The following is an 18,689-nucleotide window of genomic DNA, read 5'->3' on the forward strand; positions in this document are numbered from 1 at the left end:
ATTCTAAGATACAGGAGGTCCAAGTAACAAATACCTTCCCAGATCAAAACCAGCTCCTTCGATTGCACCCCAAAAAATATCTTTGAGCCCATGTAGACTATGGAGCACAGTTGTATTATAGCATGAAACGTTATGTAAATGGGCAACTAAATATTGCACTGCCTTAACTTGCTAAGTGGTCTTAAAGGGTAACTTCATGGACAGGGTATTACAATGCTCCAATCTGGAGCTGAAAGGGGCATGGTTAGGTTTGCCTCAAGAGAAGTGCCACAGTCTCCAGACCGACAAAAACAAGAACTCTTGATCACTGCTGCTTTCTCCGCATCCATAAGCAGCCCAGGATCCTACAGGAACTCTAGACTGACAGCCTTATCATGGAAAGGTGTGTATGCTCCCTCAATTGATTGCACTAGTGCAGATCCTTCCAGTTGTTTCCCTCAGCCCATCAATAATTTCTGTCTTTAGTAGACAGATTGGAGTTAGCTGGATATAAATCTGTGCACTGGTGTACATATATCACCTTGTATATCAACTTACATGGCCCTTGAAAATAGTGCAATGGGAGGGGAGTGTTTAGGAGTTCTACATAGATTGTCAAGAGCAAAATATATGAAGGGCATCTAACCCCACTACTGAAAGCCTATGTTGTGACATAGGTCAATTAACTGGGCAGTATTCAATTGACGTGACTGTAGGGAAAAGAAAATATCATTTGATAGTTTTATAGGAAGCGTAACCCTAAGACACTAGCTAACTCACAGGTGTGCGACACCTGGGGACTAGCCCATTTCTGGTATTTATGGGAAGATCTGAAAGGTTTCACCTGTTAAAATTCGATGCAGTGGCAAAGTGACATAGGTTAAATGTGCATAGAGTAGAAAGTTTTCATCTGTTCTGTTTAACTTCAGCCATGAGCCAACCAGAGACCGTCCTGTTCCAGATAAGGACCGTGACCTTAGATTCGAAGCATTCTGCAGATCTGTCAAGGTAGAAGACAATAACCTTAAAGTAATTGTGCTTTATAGCCACCATGTCCCTGGCACGTTCAGATATCAGTTTCATCTTGAAAAGAACCCATCACAAATAGGATGGTAGTGGTGGGGTTGTAAATTATCATCTAGAGCTGAATTCCATGCAGGGCATTGATACACTTTCATCAGGCAGAGGTCATTAGTAGCAGTTGAATGCAGGGTCTTGCACGGCATATACCATTACCACTTGAACTAACAGAATGACTCCATTAGCTGCGGGAAGTAGTAAGCTGTTATCCTCTAGTGGTCCACCAACAGTGTGGAGCTTGGGCTCTTCTAGAATGTTGGATACAGAGATGTTCTTAATCACAAAATATCCCTGTACAGGAATTGCTTATGTGGAAAAGTAATATTAGGAAATTAATGTATTTTTAGCTCTCAACTAAGATCAACACCTGGAAACCAGAAGAGGCAGAATCATGTGGTGAGCCAGTTCATTTCACCCCTCCATCAAGTATTCCGTGGACCACAGCTTGGGATCCCCTGCCATATGGCTTTCTTTACATTGTCAATCTACAGTTCCACAAATAGGCTCTCAAAGGAACAACAGGGACTTAATAAGGAACAACAGTGATTAAAAGTAGAGATTGGGCTGAACAAAAACTTGGGATCTGAAATCCCAACTCTAGGGGGGAGTTGCTCAAAACCCAAAGATAGATCAGAACCAAAAGGCCTTAACAGTAGAAAAATGTGTAGGAGTGACCATTCCAGCAACACCTAGAACAAAGGATGTGAGAAGACAATCTCATCTTTCCTCTTCACTGTCAGAGACCTAGAGGTGTTCAGCCCATAAATCTTTTTTTCCCCTCCCACTCAGACCAAACATACATAGATCTAGCATTATAGGGTCAAAAGAGTATTATCAATAATTTAGTTAGTATGTGACCAATTCAATTCAGTTAGACTTTGGACAAAGTTTTGAAAAGCATGTAAGTGACTTAGGTGCCTAACTCATTTTCAAAAATGATTTGGGTGCTACTGAAAACTTTACCCCACATCTAATTGATTAAATTCTGATTGAATAAAATCTTCAGAAAAAAAAAAAGTAGAGATAGCAGAAGGAAATATGCCTCATCTGTAAACCAAGGCAGAGGAAAAAGTAGGGGTTCTTAGAGGATTGCGCATCAATCTTTCAGAATCCTGAGATCAGAGCCTCACCACTGCTCTGGTCCCTTTACGCCTGGTAAAAAGGCCACAGCACTATAACTGGGCCCTAAAAGCTCTGTCTGGAGCAGGATTCCCCAGGCACAAGCACAGCGGAAGAAAGCCAAAAGACTGTCCTCCAAGGATCCCCTGGCATAGTGGCAAATCCTGCCAGTGGCAGCATGCAGTACTGAACACATTCCAGGCTATGCGGAGGCCTACAGGGCAACGCAGAGAGGCTGCCACAACTTAGACAAGCCCCCAGTGATCTTTAAGTAATACCAAGGGCTTCTTCATTCTCCTAGAACAGCCCAAGACTGGGGAGGGCTCCAAGGTGGCTTAGTCCTCCTTCCCCCTGGTTTGTAAGTTCTGTGCTATGCCTCTGAAGTTCAACAACTTTCCAAGCAAATAACATTAGGATTCTTGGGTTTCTGAAGTCCACGAACCAAATTAATGTACGTTACTTATCTATTTTTAAATTCTAGATCTATGGGTAAATTTAACCCCTTATTACAACATGTTAAAATATGTCTGGATTCCCAACAAAATTCCAGTAATTCTATCTGGTTCTAACGCTCTAACCTGAACTACTCTTGCAATATTTGTGTCCTTTTTAGATCAGGAGAGATTGAGTTCAATGGTTTTGAGATTAAAATAAAAGATTTATTATAATAGTAAACAAATCTATATTTTCCTAGGGAGTGAAAGAAAGAGAGAGACCCCAACTCATAAGAAGAGCAAAAGTTTAAGTAGTGAGAATTTTTGTCACTAGGATTTACTGTTTTAGAGTCTGATTCTGCAAAACATTACCGAGTAAAGTATTTTACTACCATGGATATAAACTGGCCATCAGCAAGTGTAGGCTTGAAATTAGATGAAGGTTTCTAACCATCACAGGAGTGAAGTTCTGGAACAGCCTTCCAAGGGGTGTAATGGGGCAAAAACCCTAACTTGTTTCAAGACTGAGTTTCATAAATTTATATAGAGGATGATATAATGAGGTGGCCTACAATAATGTATGGCCCATCCATGACTGCTATTAGCAAATATCTCCAATGGCCAGAGATGGGACACTAGATGGGGAATTACTCTGAATTACTGGAAAGAATTCTTTCCCAGGTGTCTCGCCCACATACTCAGTGGCAAACTGATCACCATATTTAGGGTTAGGAAGGAATTTTTCCTCAGGTCAGAATGGCAGAGACCCTAGGGCTTTTTCACCTTGCTCTGCAGCATGGTGCATGGATCTGGAGTTGGTTTGAACTAGAGAAAATAGTGGATTTTCTGTAACTGGAAGTCTTTAAATCAAGATTTGAGGACCTCAGTAACTCAGCCAATGGTTATAGGTCTATTGCAGGAGTAGGTGGGTGAAGGTCTGTGGCCTGCAACGTGCAGGAGATCAGAGTAAACGATCATGAGTCTAGTCCCACTGATATCACAGTAAGCATTATAACCAACTGCAAGTTTCAGCAGGATTAGTCCCACAGGCCCCTATCCCACAGTGTGTTGCATGCAGCAGGAACACAACAAAGTCAGTGGGACTCTGTGTAGTCAGAGCAGTTTTCCCCCCACACACTACACAGTACAGGATTCAGGCCTCGGCTCTTGTGCTAAACTTTGTCTAGTCACGTATGCAAAGTATATCTTCTCTGGTTATGATGAAGTGGTGAATTTTTTGAATAGTAAAATTAAGGGAAAGGGGAGGGGAGTGGTGTCTGTGGATGAACATTTCAAGAATTTAGATGAAAATCAGTGCCTTCATTTTATTTCACAGAATTTGAATGGAATGTTGTTACTGAAGTTTGCTTTTTTATTTGAAACTCTGATCTAGAAATTAATGTATTTACCAAGACATTAATTGGGGATTAATTTTGCATGGTTTCTGGTTGGATAATCTGGTCAAAATTAATTGAAATTTGACTGATATAAAATAACAGTGACTGATCATTTCTATTAACATTTTGTGATCTAGAAAATACCAACTTTTGTATTTACATATTATCATATCAATAGGGGCCTAATTTTGTTGGCCTTCCTACTGAATACATTTTTGAATATGAAAAACAGTTCTGACTTTCTCCTCAATGAGTTTTTATATTATAAAATTATGATCTGGAAAATAAGGTGGTTGTATTCACTTGTCTTCTGAATGGGGCTCAATATTAATCTTGTTGGTTTTTCCTATTAAATAACCAAGTCTAATTTAATTAGAAGTGGAGAGAGAAAATATGCTAAGATCTGTATGAAGTGTTAAATCATTAAATGCATAAGTGCAATTCATTAGTAGTATCAGACTTTTTATCTGTGCACTTAGGACCTGATCCAAATCCCATGTAAGTCAATGGGAGCCTTTCCATTGGCTTCAATCAGCTTTGGGTCAGGCCTTTATTACACAAGGTATTCAGAGGAGTTTCTTGTACATTACTGCCTTGGAAAGTGCATCTGAAATGAAGGATTCTCTTCTCACAATTTCCCCCCAGATAAAGAAGGGTATTATTAGAAGCAGGTAGGAATAGTCAGGATCAGATTTTCAGAAGTTTTCTAAAGGGGTTAGGTGCCCAATGAAAATCAGTGCATGCTTAGTACACTTTCAGTGGAGTTGAGTGCGTATCTTGCCTAGGGCCCCTTGAAAGTCTCAGCTTTGATCTCTTTCCCGAGCTCTGTACCCTAAGCCAGACCACTTGGGTTCTCTGATGTAATCTCCCTCACCTCCGTCATCATCGTCTCGAAAGAATTCCTCGCTATCATTTGCCGAGTGGGATTTTTTCATCTCAGCGATCCGATTTCGGGGCACTTTCCTCTTGAGGGATGGGGAGAAAAAGGATGGCCGATTGTTGCGCTCTGGGGTCGGTGGTGTGCTGAAGGAAGTGACCTGAAAGGGAAATAGGAACAGAAGAATTTTTGGAGGCAGAGTTTTATTTGATGACTTCTGCTTCTATGTAATGAGTTCGTAGATTCTAAGGCCAAAAGAGACCACTGTGATCTATCTAGTCTGACCTCCTGTATAACACAGGCCTGGGGACTTCCCTGAATTAATTCCTGTTTGAACTCTCTTTTTATTTGGCTGTCTCAGTAAGGCTAGCAAAAATCACCACCACAGCTGGCACTCTCACTGGTTGTTTCAGCACAGTGCTCAAGAAGCAAAAGAACCATGGTGACTGGACAACCCTTCATGCGTAGAAGTGTTTGTCAAGGTGGAGGTAGAGCAAAGTGTCTGGCACCGCGGCTATTTGTGCTGTGAGTAAAAAGAGGGCTTCATTCTTCAGGGCTGTCTATTGAGCACCTCATTCATAGGAAACAAAACTAGAGAAAAAAGGATTTATAAACTGATTTGGGTAACAATAAAAATATATCAACCTTAACATTAAAAAATTAGGCAAAACGGAGAAGAAAACAAGAATGAACAACTATTAAAGTTGTGGATTGGCATATGAATGGTACATGCACCTTGCCTTGGAAATGAGGTTGACTTTTCTTGCCTTATAGAATCTTTTAGAAAGGTCATTCTGTCTCACAGGCAGGGGCAGGAAGCAACTATTTAGACCAGGATGCTGATGTGAAAATGAAGTCAGCATATCATTATGGCAGATGAGAAAATGTGCGGAAAGGACTAGTAATGATTAGTTAGGCTAAGTGATGACAATTGCATGGAGGCAGCTGCCTAGAGTGGAGCAAAGCCAGAGGATGGAAAAGTAAAGAAAAGACAGTTTCTCTTGGGCCAAACCAGGACTAGGACTGACCAGTTCAGGAACGCTTTCACTGCCTTGGTTGAGTGCTGCTGCTAGTATTACTTTAATGGTTTCTTTTCAAGTGAAAAAATGGATAGCTACTTTGCTGCCTCAGAAATCCCCATCTCATCTTTTCTTCTCTACACAGTTAATTTAACAATTTTGCTGCCGCTTGTAGGATGCAGTCTTACATTGCTCGTATCTGTCCCTGCGCATAAAGAGCTATGTGACACATGATTGAAGATGACAACAAAGTCTGCCAGGTTGGTGATGCACTGCAGAATCCCTCCACATCATTTCTCTGTCATTCATATGAAAAATTCAAAAAGCTTTTTTACACCCATCTGAGCCTCCTGTTTTTGTATTTAATCTCTATTTTCTGGCTGCCTTAGAAAAAGCATTTTCTTTATTCTGTACACACTAGATATAACACATACATGGAAAAACAATAGTAAACTATGCATAATTAAAACCATTACCAGCAGGGTAATGTTAAGACACAAGCAACCATCAAGTAAGAACACTGGAAGTCTTGAGACACGGAGAGACCAGGAACTCCCTCCAGGCCTGGCTCGTCAAAGTTGCAATGCAGGGAAACGAACTCTAGGATATGAGACACCAGTCTTGGTTGAGGAGCCTGATCTTTCACTCAGCAGACCAGCAAAGCATGGAGAGAACTGTGGTGGCAGTTCTTCTCGCCCCTTTGGGAAGCCACAGACACAGGAAGGTCTTTTCACACTGCAGTGGCCAAGCAAAGGGGTAGCATGGATGAGCTTTGCAGAAGTCCTGTTCAGCTCTCCTTGACCAAACGAGATTGCTTGTTTCATGCATGAGGTCAGATGAGCAGAAGTGTCCCTTCTCACCATAACCTATGAAACAGGCACTTTGAGGAAGGAGGGGCAGAGCCCACTGCTGAGACCTATAGAATAAAGTGGCTTGCAGTCATTGTTTCCTGGGGCTCTTTTGGTAGTGTATTCCATCCATAAACCATCACTCTGTATAGAAGAATACATCAGTAACTGCCTAGGCTAGGACCTGGCTCTTAAAAATAGTTCTAACACAGTATGGCTTCATCCCTACTAGCCAGGCAAAACAGCTTAGCTGAAACTGTGCTTAGAACTGAATTATGGCCAGATTGTGATCTCTCTTCTCACATGGAATAATATCTTTCTCCAGGTGAAGGCCCACTGAAGTAAACTGAACTAGCCTCATGCTTACAAGTTAAGCATGTACTTAAGTGCTTTGCTGGATTGGGGCCCTAATCTTTGCCTTAATAATATACAGGTCCCAGACTAAAAGTCACATTTGTGGCAAAATTCCCTGAAAGTGCCTCCTCATTGTGCTGTGTTCTATTAGATTTAGTAGTAATGCATACAATAATTTAAATTACAACAGCACCTTTTAGTAGGGAACCCCCATCTCTTATGGAAATTGCAGTGGGATCTTTTGATTTCTGCACAAAGGAGACAGGGCCTCAGTTTTGACTTGCACCACCCTGGCTATTGCTTCATTAAAATATCCCTCCAAAACTGTGGAGTAGTCTGATAATTTTCTATATCCACTATCTGGTCAAGAGCAATGGGCACAGAAAGCAACCAACCTACTGGCTGTACACAACATGCAGAAGCAAACTTCTGACTAATCACAGCCCTGGCCCACATGTTGGTTTCTGAAGCAAGGTGCATTAATGTTTATTTTGCCATCCAATATTTCCATATACTACTTACTCTCTCATGCACAGGGGACCCTGGGTTCGAATCTTCCTCCGTTCCATATGGAGAAGTGTCTCCGGTTGAAACTCGACTCACTGCCATCTCTGCATGTCCTTTACCTTGGGGCCCCTTCATCCGTACAAACTCCATGTTGCTGTACTTATAAAAGCCAAAGGACATCCTTTGAGCCATTTTAGCTGCAACGCTCACCTTCAATGCACAGAAAAGGAAAGATATGTAACATGAATTGCTAAACATTAGAGCACACATTTGCTCTACACTGTAATTCTATAGAACATTTGTAGAGGTGCCTGTCAGCAGGCATCTAAGCATCACACAATAACACCAATGCAAAACATTAAGGCCTACATTTTTGGAACTGTGAATTTTATGCACACACAGTTGTGCAAATCAGGGTTTGGGAGCACTTTCAAAATGTTGGTCTAAAATCAAAATAATAAATAGTAGTAGATAATGAACAACACTTAGCTCTTATATAGCATTTTTCATCTGTAGTTCTCAAAGCAGTTTACAAAGGAGGATGACATCCCCAGTTTACAGATGGGAAAACTGAGGCAACCGAGCTCAGGCAATTCCCTCACAGTGGATCAGTGGCAAAGCTAGGAATAGAACCCAGGTCTTCTGATTCCCAGTCCAGTGTCCTATCCACTAGGCAACACTGCCTAGCAAGAATAAAGAGCCGACTAGTCCAAATACACAACCAACCTGAACAAAATAGTCTGTCACAAAGGTTAACCTGATACTTTTTAAACAAACACACCAGATGTCATGGATCAATTCCCAGTTAACAGAGAAAACAGGTTTGAAAAAGGGTTAGGTCACAAAATGGTCAACGATCAGCCTGTTGAAATAAATGGAAATTTATTCCCGAAGTTTTATGTGTTTCAAAATTCTCAGTAGTTAAAGATAATGGGTCAAATTTATTCCTGGTGAAAAATGAGTCACATTAGAGTTATATCAGGGATTAATATGGCCAAGTGAAACCAAGCAGCTTTCAAAAATACAGTCACACTTTCTTCCTTTTCCTCAAGTAGTAGCAAAAAATGACAATGGATCAAAGTTCAGATTTAGAGTCCCCCCCTAGTCTGCAACTTAGAGTACTTAACAAATCTAACTAGTCTATTTCAGCTAACATAACAACGTGAAATTGCAGTGAAATCACACACATACATCATTAGCAGTATGCAGGGACATTCCTTAGCTATTATGTATTAGATCAGGGGCGGGCAAACTTTTTGGCCTGAGGGCCGCATTAGGTTTCTGAAATTGTATGGAGGGCGGGTTAGGGGAGGCTGTGCCTTCCCAAACAGCCAGGCGTGGCCTGGCCCCTGACCCCCATCTGACCCCCGCTCCCGCTTCTCGCCTCCTGACAGTCCCCCTGGGACTCCCGCCCCATCCAACCTCCCCACTCCCTGATGGCCCCCCGGGGACTCCTGCCCCATCCACCCCCTCTGCTCTCTGTCCCCCACCTGTCCCGGATCCCCTGCCCCATCCAACTCCCCCTCTCCTTCCTGACTGTCCCCCTGGGACCCTGCCCCATCCAACCACACCTTCTTCCTGACCGCCCCCAGACCCCCTGCCCCTAACTGCCCCCCGCCGCCCCATCCAACCCCGCCTCTCCTTCCTGACTGCTCCCCTGGGACCCCTGCTCCCATTCAATGCCCCCGTTCCCTGCCCTCTGACCACCCCAACCCCTATCCACACCCCTGGCTCCTGACCACCCCCCAAACTCCCCTGCCCTCTATCCACCCCCCCCTTACCGCGCTGCCTGGAGCACCGGTGGAGCACGGATCAGGCCCTGGCTCTGCAGCTGCGCTGCCCCAGGAGCTCTTTGCTCCGCCGCCCAGAGCATTGCACCAGTGGCACAGTGAGCTGAGGCTGCGGGGAAGGGGGAACAGCAGGGGAGGGGCTGGGGACTAGCATCCTGGGCCAGGAGCTCAGGGGCCGGACAGGACAGTCCCAGGGGCCGGATGTGGCCCGCGGGCCGTAGTTTGCCCTCCTGTGTATTAGATACACCACATTTTGACTTCCCACTAGACGTTTTCCACTCTACTGTGTCTTCTGTGCGGACACACCTTCTGATTGTACAAAACCGTAGACTCACATGGCATGAGGTATAGGTGGGCTAGAGAAGCAGTCCCATGGTCTCCTGAAACTATGTTAATACAGGAGCAAAAACTATTTTTCTTGAGACAACATTATTCAGGCCCTCTCTTTTAAGGTGGGTGGGGGAGAAAAAGTCTATGGAGTCAAAATAGAATAGGTACAGCCCTCCCTGGTCTCACAGGTGAACTGATGCATATATTGCTGGATTCAGAAGCAGACTGTTGGATCTGAGAATTAGAATTTGCTCTCATTTGGCAGAGATGTATATTTTACAATTTAAATTTCCAAAACATAAAGCCTAGCCAATGATCTAATGTCTTCTAGAGTTAGCTTGAGCTTATGGTAGAGGGAGGCAAACCTCCTTAGTTAAGATCAACTTTTTAGCATGTTTGTCAGAGCTGCCTTCCGTGCTGAGCTCTCTGGGAGGTTCTATTGCTGGTTCTCACTCTCTCTGGAATTCTACACCAAGTGTATGTGAATTATAAGCCATTACTGTTAATATTTCACATTTCCATAGCAAATTAATACTTCAGCGGTTAAAAACTGCAGGAGTCCTTTCAAACCACGTGGACATACAGAATGCACCCGAGAGAGAGAGATACAGTAACTCCTTGCTTAACGTTGTAGTTATGTTCCTGAAAAATGCTACTTTAAGCAAAATGATGTTAAGTGAATCCGATTTCCCCATAAGAATTAATGTAAATGGAGGGGGGAGGTTCCAGGGACATTTTTTTTGCCAGACAAAAGACTATATATAATATATATAATATATATATATATATATACACATACACACACACACACACACACACACAGTATAAGTTTTAAACAAACAATTTAATACTGTACACAGCAATGATGATTGTGAAGCTTGGTTGAGGGGGTGGAGTCAGAGGGTGGGATATTTCCCAGGGAATGCCTTACTGCTAAAAGATGAACTAGCACTTGGCTGAGCCCTCAATGGTTAACATGTTGTTAATGCAGCCTCACACTCTACAAGGCAGCACAAATTGGAGAGGAGACACAGTATGGCAGAGAGAGACAGAGACACACACCGTGTGTGTGAGATATAGCTGCGCATTGCCCCTTTAAGTATGCTGACCCCACTCTAAGTACACTGCCTTTTTAAGCAGATCAGCAAGTTGAGACAGCAGCTACTGCCAGCAAGCTCCCTCCATCCTGAGTCCTGTCATGTCCCCGCCCGCTCTGTGGAGATGGGGGTCAGGCAGGGCTGGCTCCAGGCACCAGCCCACCAAGCATGTGCTTGGGGCGGCGCCTAGAGGGGGGCAGCGCGGCGGGGCCCTCCGGCCCGAGAGCAGGGCCGCGACTGGGCTCGCCGCCCTCCCTGCGGTGCTCCGGCCTCCAGGGAGAGGGAAGCTGCAGCGGGCTTGCCGCCCTCCCCCCGGCGCTCTGGCACCCTCCCCCCGGCCGGGCTCGCCGCCCTCCCCCCCAGCGCTCTGGCTGCTGGGGAGAGCGGAGAGACCCGGCCGGGCTTGCCGTCCTCCCCTGGCGCTCTGGCCACCGGTGTCTCTCCGCCCGACACTCTGGCCGCCAGGGAGAGCAGAGAGCCACGGTCGGGCTCTCCTCCCTGCTCCCGGCGCTCTGGCCGCCGGGGAGAGTGGCGAGCCCCAGCCGGGCTCTCCGCCCTGCTCCTGGCACTCCGGCCAGTCGGGGATTGGGGGCCCGTGGCAGGGCTCAGCGCCCTCCCCTGCCGCGCTGGGGGGTAGGGGGGGGGCGGCAGGTGGCTTTTTTGCCTAGGGCGGCAAAAAAGCCAGAGCTGGCACTGGGGGCAGGAGCTGGGAGGGGGACACCCTGACATTAGCCCCTCTCTCCCCTCCTCCCCAGCACAGCAAGCAGGAGGCTCCCGGAAGCAGCTCCAAGGCAGAGGTGCGGGAGCAGCACAGGGCAGTTGGGGGAGGGACAGCTGAACTCCCAGACAATTGATAGCCTGCTGGGAGATTGCCAAGCTGATAGGAGGGCTGCCGGTCCACCCTGGTTTCAAGCCCCCACCAGCTAGCTCCAATGGGCTGCTCTTTCTGCAAGCAGTGGACACAGCAGGCAGCTGCCAAATGACCTTATAAGGGAGCATTGTGCAACTTTAAACGAGCATGTTCCCTAATTGATCAGAAACAGAACAACGAAACAATGTTAACCGGGCCGACTTTAAGTGAGGAGTTACTATATTTATGTAACAAGACACAACAGTGAAAGGTTAAAACCAACAGGTGTAAAAATGCTAAGAGGGTCTTCTCGGCTCTTAGAAGATAACTATAGGTACCTCTGAAAAGAAGAGGATCATACAAAAAAGTGGTATGGCAAAACGTTCTTTTTATTACAGAACTGGAAAGTTTCTTAGGATTCACACCTGGTTCACTTAGATTTCTTGGGTTCCTACCAATTTTAAATCCCAGTCAAACATCAGGAGTTGCCTGACTCTTCTGATGACTTCAGTTCATCACAGCTGTGTGAACTAAAACTAGTGGATTTTCGTACAGCCGTTTCTGGTAACTTTCAAAGCCATGAAGACTAGCAGACACTCAGCATAAATAGCTTGAGAAGACAAAAAGCTGATGGCAGCATCAATAGTACTGAAAACATCATGGAAATTTCACTACCACCACTGCTGCAAAAGAGGTTCTCTGGAGAGGAAGTGTCTTACCCTGTTGTCATAGACCTTCTTGAGTGCTTCATAACGGATGGATCCCTGGAAGATCACTCCTTGGAAGGTGTTGCTTTTGTCACTGGCCACCAGCTCCACGCAGACCATCTCGCCTTCCCCCACGGTCATGTCACTGAACACCTGCCATTGCATCCAAGGAAACCAAATACTTAAAGGAAAAGCTGTAGAGATTAGATCCTTTAGACATAGCTCGAGTGTGTTCAGGATCCAGAGTTTTACTTCAGCCCATTGTACAGACAGGGGCCACTTGGAAAATTCAGATCTAGATCTGTGTTTCCAACACCCAGAAAGTTTGGGATGTTAAGTTACGACCCAGGAACTTCTTAATGCCAACTGGCAATGGGGTATGGAGGAGTTACAGAAATCTCATGAGTTTCATGTGTACGTACTAGTTCACCACAGTATGTCATGTGAGATTTCAAATGAAAGCCGGTGTCACACTGGTCATTAATACTGTTGTGAATTGTATGTACAGATACTATATAAGGAGTTATGTCTATATACTGAAAATAGGTTTGTAAAGTCTGTATCAAGGGATCAACCACCAGCAAAGATAAAAAACCAGTTTTCCTCCAGATAGGAGGTAAGAAATGTGCATCACTCTGTTGTAACGTAAATTAAGTACCGTTAAACACAATGGGTTGCCCATTTACATATGAAGTCAAATATTAAAGATGTAAGCTCAACAGGAAAGGAGCACACAGAAAAAAACAAGGCCCAGGTGATTATCCTGTCTATGAGCAAAGATAATGATCTCTGGGGTATTTCTAGAAAGCAAAGAAGATAACCCTTCATCCTGCACCTAGGAAGTAAACAGATAGCATGTTTGCATTCCTGAAAACAGGGTCTCAGCCAACCTTGGCTGAAAACGCTGAAGAGGACTTTGGATGAGATAAACTGCCTTAGAGAGGAGGATAACCTGTTAGCTAAGTTTAGTCACTAGAAAGCATGTTATGATTTTGTTTTATATTTATCCATTTGTTTCCAATATCCTTACTCACTATGTCCTGAATCTCTAGTCTTTGATAATAAACATATTCTTGTTTTCATTGCAAATATATCTCCGTGCTGTGGTGCCAAGCAAAATGCTGGTCTGGAGCTGAATTCTACAAGCTGGTGTGTACTGTTCCTTTGGGAACAGCAGGGCTGGTAATTCTGTGAGTGTTCAGTGGATGAGGGGCTGGACACTCCAGGGAATACGCGGAGAGCACTCAGGTGTTGATGTGTGCCTTTCATTAAACTGCACAGAGGGAGCAAGGCCTGCAGAGGTCTGGAACGTGGTGCTCATGTTACCAGAGACTGGTGGATTCAGGGAGCTGGTTCAAATTAGGCACAGACAAAGCTGCCTCAACACTAATGGCAGATGGTGGTGAGGTGCCTCACCAATCCTGGGTACCCCTGGGAGTGTCACATAAGATTAATGTTTCTGGAAAAAAATCATGGCTTTGCCCAGCTGGCTGGATCATGGTCAGGGGGCTCCATGAAGACTAATTAAGTAAACTATTGCCTTGTGGTCCAGGGCAGTGATATAGTGGTGGGAATATATCAAGTTGGACACACAATAGAAAAGGGAGATTATAGGACAAAAATGAGGAAAATTTTCCGCTCTAATAACAGACCCACCTCTTCAAAGTTATCAATCATGAAGAATATGTTAGGGTAGCTGATCTTTGATTCCTCTCCTTTGCTGTCCATTGGGTGTTTGCTTGGAGATGCAAATACTTGCTGAAAGAAATTTTGAAGATGTTATCGACCTTATTTCTTGAATGTATGTACAATTATGAATACTTAAAAATAAACCCATAGTAAAACATTGCAGAACTGGCCAAAGGCATATTACAGGGGAATTTCACCTTCCTTTAAGTCCGTGGGTCTCAAACTTCTTTGTGTCTGTAGTAGTTTATGCCCCTCCCACCACATGTCATCCTTATGTCTGTGCTGCTGCTGACAGCAGCGCTGCCTTCAGAGCTGGATGGCCAGACAGCAGCCACTGTTTTCTGGTCACCCACCTCTGAAGGCAATGCAAAAGTAAGGACGGCAATACTGCGACACCTCTACAATAGGCTTAAGACGCCTAGAGGGGGGCGGCGGGGTGAGTTAACCGTGATTAATCGACAGCCCAGATATAAATGTTTAGTTATTTATTTTGTAAGTTATTGATTTCAACATCACTTGCTGAGAAAATATGCCCCTCTTTAGGGCTATTACTTTTTCTGTTCCATGTTACACTTTCATCCCCATCCTCCTTTTTCTTCCTCTCGGTGCCTCTCCTCCTTTCTTCCGCTCTGCAGCAACTCCCAATTCTCACCCCCTTTCCCATTTCATTGTCTAAAATGTCCACTAATGAAATAGTGGACACTGACATTTAAAGTGTCCTCTTTATGCTTTAAAGGTAATGTCCTACTGAAAATAACGGGCACGAGGGTGGGGGAAGAGTTCACACCAAATAGCATTGTTTCCAGCTGCCTGTTTTCAGAGTCAGGATGACAACATGGCTTTGGTTTACTCTCTGTTCACATTTGGAATGTTATCTTCACAACCACGAGGTGCTGCAGAACATCCACTCACAACATGGGCCACATAAATATATCAAGTGATCTGGATCTGACACCTCTGCGTCAAACCATCAAGCATGGACCATGGCTGGAGGTAAAACATTGGACATGGATTATAGGCTTGATCTGACATAGCAATCCTGAATACAAATTTGTACATGCAGTATTAAAAAAAAGTTGCTTCATGTTGACAACTGATATGAAAAATAAACCGAGTTATAGAATTTCTAATGCAAAGGCTAACAAGATTTCCCAAATATGGCAGATCTACAGTAATCACTGAGAAGCAGCAAATCTTCCATTTCATAATCTGTAATCCTGTTCAACTCTCATTACCCATGGTAGCTAGATTAAAAGCTGGTGCCAATATGTCTACACACACTACAATCCCACCTTCATTTACCTGGTGAACGTACCCATAAGAAGGCATGCAATGTATATACCTTGATTTTTTGTCATAGCATACAGATAGACTGATATGATATACTACGATCTGATATTAAATGTAGAAGTGGAGTTATCAAGACTTTTGAAACTGTTTTCTTTGAGGAATTTTCATTCCTCCCCACTTCAGTAAGTGAGCCACGGTCAGTGTGTGTGTGTGTGTGTGTGTGTGTGTGTGTGTGTGTGTGTGCCTCATACAGAACTTTTCTATAAGAAAAAGTTTTTCTTTCTTTCTTCCCACATCCCAAAGCTATGTCTTTGCCTTGTACAAAATAAGCGAAGCCTACAGCTAGCAACGTTCACAGAGGTCACTTTTATAGCTGACTATTCCAGGTTGCCTTCAAAAGGAAAATCCTTGACAATAAATCTTGTACAGATTTCAACAAGAGATTGTTGGGTATTTTGTTGTTTTTAACTAGGAGGATGACTTTATTTAGATTTAAATAAGGTTTTAGACATGGACAATCAGTCCTGGTCCTTGTCAACTGTTCCCCTAATTCACTAGTTCCCACTTCTGAAAGCAGGGATCCTCCCAGCCCTGATCTCATGCCTTCCCTGCCAAAAGTATCATGGCTGGTTACATGAGAAAGCAAAGGCATTAAAGGAGACAAGCTGGAAATAAATTCACAGAGAACTGGAAGGGACCTTGAAAGGTCATCTAGTCCAGTCCCCAGCATTCAAGGCAGGACTAAGTATTATCTAAAGTAGACCATCCCTGACAGGTGTTTGTCCAACCTGATCTTAAAAATCTCCATTGATGGAGATTCCACAACCTCCCTAGGCAATTTATTCCAGTGCTGAACTGCTCTGCTTTGGGATGTAACTAACAGGAAATGTCACTTCATGAAGACAGATGGGGTGTCATCTTTGTGAAGCAGCTCCATAGACCACAACTTGAGACTCGCTGCCCTGGTTTTTATACAGTTGTTAGGGGTGGGAAAGTTGGGTGCAAAATGTTTGTCCTTGAAGCTTCAACAATAGTGGGATCCGCTCACCTGAGATTTCTTTTTGTGAATGTGAATATCTCCTCCATCTGAGCGAGTGCACACAGCACAGGTGACCACGTAGTCCAGCTGAAACAGACGACAGAGGTGTCAATTGGGGGTGGGGAAAACAGCTGTTCAGAGCTAAGTATCAGTGAACAAAACAGTAAACACTCTACATTCATGGTTTTCATCTTTCTGTCTAGCTTCAAAGAAAAACATTTTTGCGTTCCAATTTCCTTTCTGCCCCAGCTCACTGAACACACTGAAACCACTGCTGTTTTATTCATAGCCAAGACACACTTATTCTGACCATTACTTCAATATCTAACAGCTCTGCAAAGACCCTTACTTCGGGGTACAATCGACTACGAATGTGGGTATGGGAATCCCTCTAGCACTCTATTCAGATGCAAGGTTAGGGGTTAGCTGGAGGAGTAGGTGTGCCACATGTAGTATTTAGTTTAAGGGTGAAATGGATGAAAATTGACTCCCTAGGCATGGAAAAAATGGAAACCTTAATAAAAAAGGGCAACATCCAGGAAATATCCACAGCCATAAAGTTCCCTGCCACGGAATCTGAGAAAACAAACCTTGCAACAAACCTTTCCCAGCTGTGTTGATAATCTCAGAATTCTGATTTGCAGTTAAATGGTTCTATTATATTCTACATCAAAAAATAATGGTGAAAATTGCTCTCTGAGGAGCAACTTTGGAATTAGTCTTTTTGGTCGAGAAAGAAGGAAAATGAACACAACTCAGTACATGTGCCATAAATGAAAGGTCTCCCATTTTGAGATCATAATCAACAAAATATGGTAAGGATCTGGAATGATTGTAATAAAAATAATCCGCCTCCCAAAAACTCCAATATAACACATGTACTAACTAAACACTCCATGTGTTAATCCAAAACCAAACAAACAACCTATACTACTTTCAGACTTCTCCAGATGAGAAATGGCTTACTAAACTTTTGCTGCCAGTAGCTGGCAAATAGCAACTCCATGGAAATGCAGTGGTGCTACTGGCAAGAGCTCAAAATGGTTTCTTAATTGCATCAACATTTCAAATCTTAATGAAGATGTTGCTCTTTTTTTTTTTTTTTTTTAAACAGTCTTCTTTTATCACTTGGTGAAGCTCACCTATTTTCCCATTTGGTTACAAACCTCAGCACAGATTCATTGAACATTAGTGGATTTATGTTTTTTAGGTCGGAATCACGTAGTTATCGAAATCTAAACAAAACATGACGACTTCATCTGTTCAGTATGTTCACTCAGACCCAGAGAGACAAAATGAAACACGTCGGTTGTTTTTTTTCTTTTCTCTAATTGCTTAAATGCCTCAAACTACATTGTAGACCAGAGCTGGTTTTGAAACCCCTATAACCATGAATAGTCTGTGAGACTAAAGTGAGCATCAGAAGAGAAAGAGGTTCTTGTAACCTTCTGCAGGATGAGGTTCAGATAGACGCTCTCCTCCCAATCGATGTCTGGGTCACCCAGGCCAGGAAGCTTCTTAGAATCCCTACGGTAAACTTCAACTTCAACCTGCTGATAGAAAACAAGACATCCGGATAATATACGAACACCCATTTGTGTGCACACATCTGCACAGTACTTTGAACCTCTGCTTTGAAATTTACTGCCTTATTTGTCTGCCAGAGCCTGGATTTGTTGACCCTCAGATCACCTGGCAATGCCAGCTCTTCTTGCAGGCTTTTTCTGGGGTTGCAGGTAAGGGATGAATGTAGAATAGGGAATGTGGGAGAGATAGTAGTAGCCTGCAATAGCAAGGGACTGGACTAGATGACCCAGGAGATACACTGAAGTGTTATTTTCTAATGATTTTATAGTTCTGAAAATTTGGAAGGGATTTTAGTTTTGGACATTGGTCTCATTTATTTATTGTAAAAGTAAAGTTTGTGTGTGTGCCTAGAGCTTTGGCTAGTCATATTTTAACCAAACACATAAATAAGATACTCACATAAAAGGGATAGGATAATGGCACCATATAAGTGAAATATGTCAGCAGATTAACGCATAATGTAATCTAATGGTGGTTGTTTGGAATGATGGGGGCAGCCGCAAGAATCCTTTAGCAATCCTAAATGAAAGGCATCTGATGAGGTAGAGAAACCTTCATTCCAATGGATTTGAAAGTGCTTTGTAAGGAATCACTTAACCCACAGTGAAAGACCTTTGGGGTGAACTGTAGCAACTCTGTAGCAATTCTGCATACAATGGACAGGAAGCAAAGAGGAATATTGTAGGCATTTGAAAT

At 43.6% G+C, this 18,689-nt stretch overlaps 1 protein-coding gene across 2 annotated transcripts in view; it reads right to left on the reverse strand.

The window, feature by feature from the left end:
* Positions 1 to 18,689, reverse strand: part of KIAA0930 (KIAA0930 ortholog) — a 145,668-nt gene that overhangs the window by 7,377 nt on the left and 119,602 nt on the right. Inside the window, exons 3-9 of one of the 2 annotated variants that reach the window (XM_034783969.1) lie at positions 17,852 to 17,956; positions 16,416 to 16,493; positions 14,045 to 14,146; positions 12,401 to 12,541; positions 7,630 to 7,824; positions 4,884 to 5,046; positions 824 to 979 (exon numbers count right to left, since the gene is read on the reverse strand). In XM_034783969.1, the coding sequence (XP_034639860.1) occupies positions 824 to 979; positions 4,884 to 5,046; positions 7,630 to 7,824; positions 12,401 to 12,541; positions 14,045 to 14,146; positions 16,416 to 16,493; positions 17,852 to 17,956 (940 nt within the window). Of the gene's footprint in view, positions 1 to 823; positions 980 to 4,883; positions 5,047 to 7,629; positions 7,825 to 12,400; positions 12,542 to 14,044; positions 14,147 to 16,415; positions 16,494 to 17,851; positions 17,960 to 18,689 lie in introns of both variants that reach the window. The other variant, XM_034783959.1, reaches the window with a different exon arrangement.

Source organism: Trachemys scripta, chromosome 1, assembly GCF_013100865.1.
Source record: "Trachemys scripta elegans isolate TJP31775 chromosome 1, CAS_Tse_1.0, whole genome shotgun sequence".
Taxonomy (NCBI): Eukaryota; Metazoa; Chordata; order Testudines; family Emydidae; genus Trachemys; species Trachemys scripta.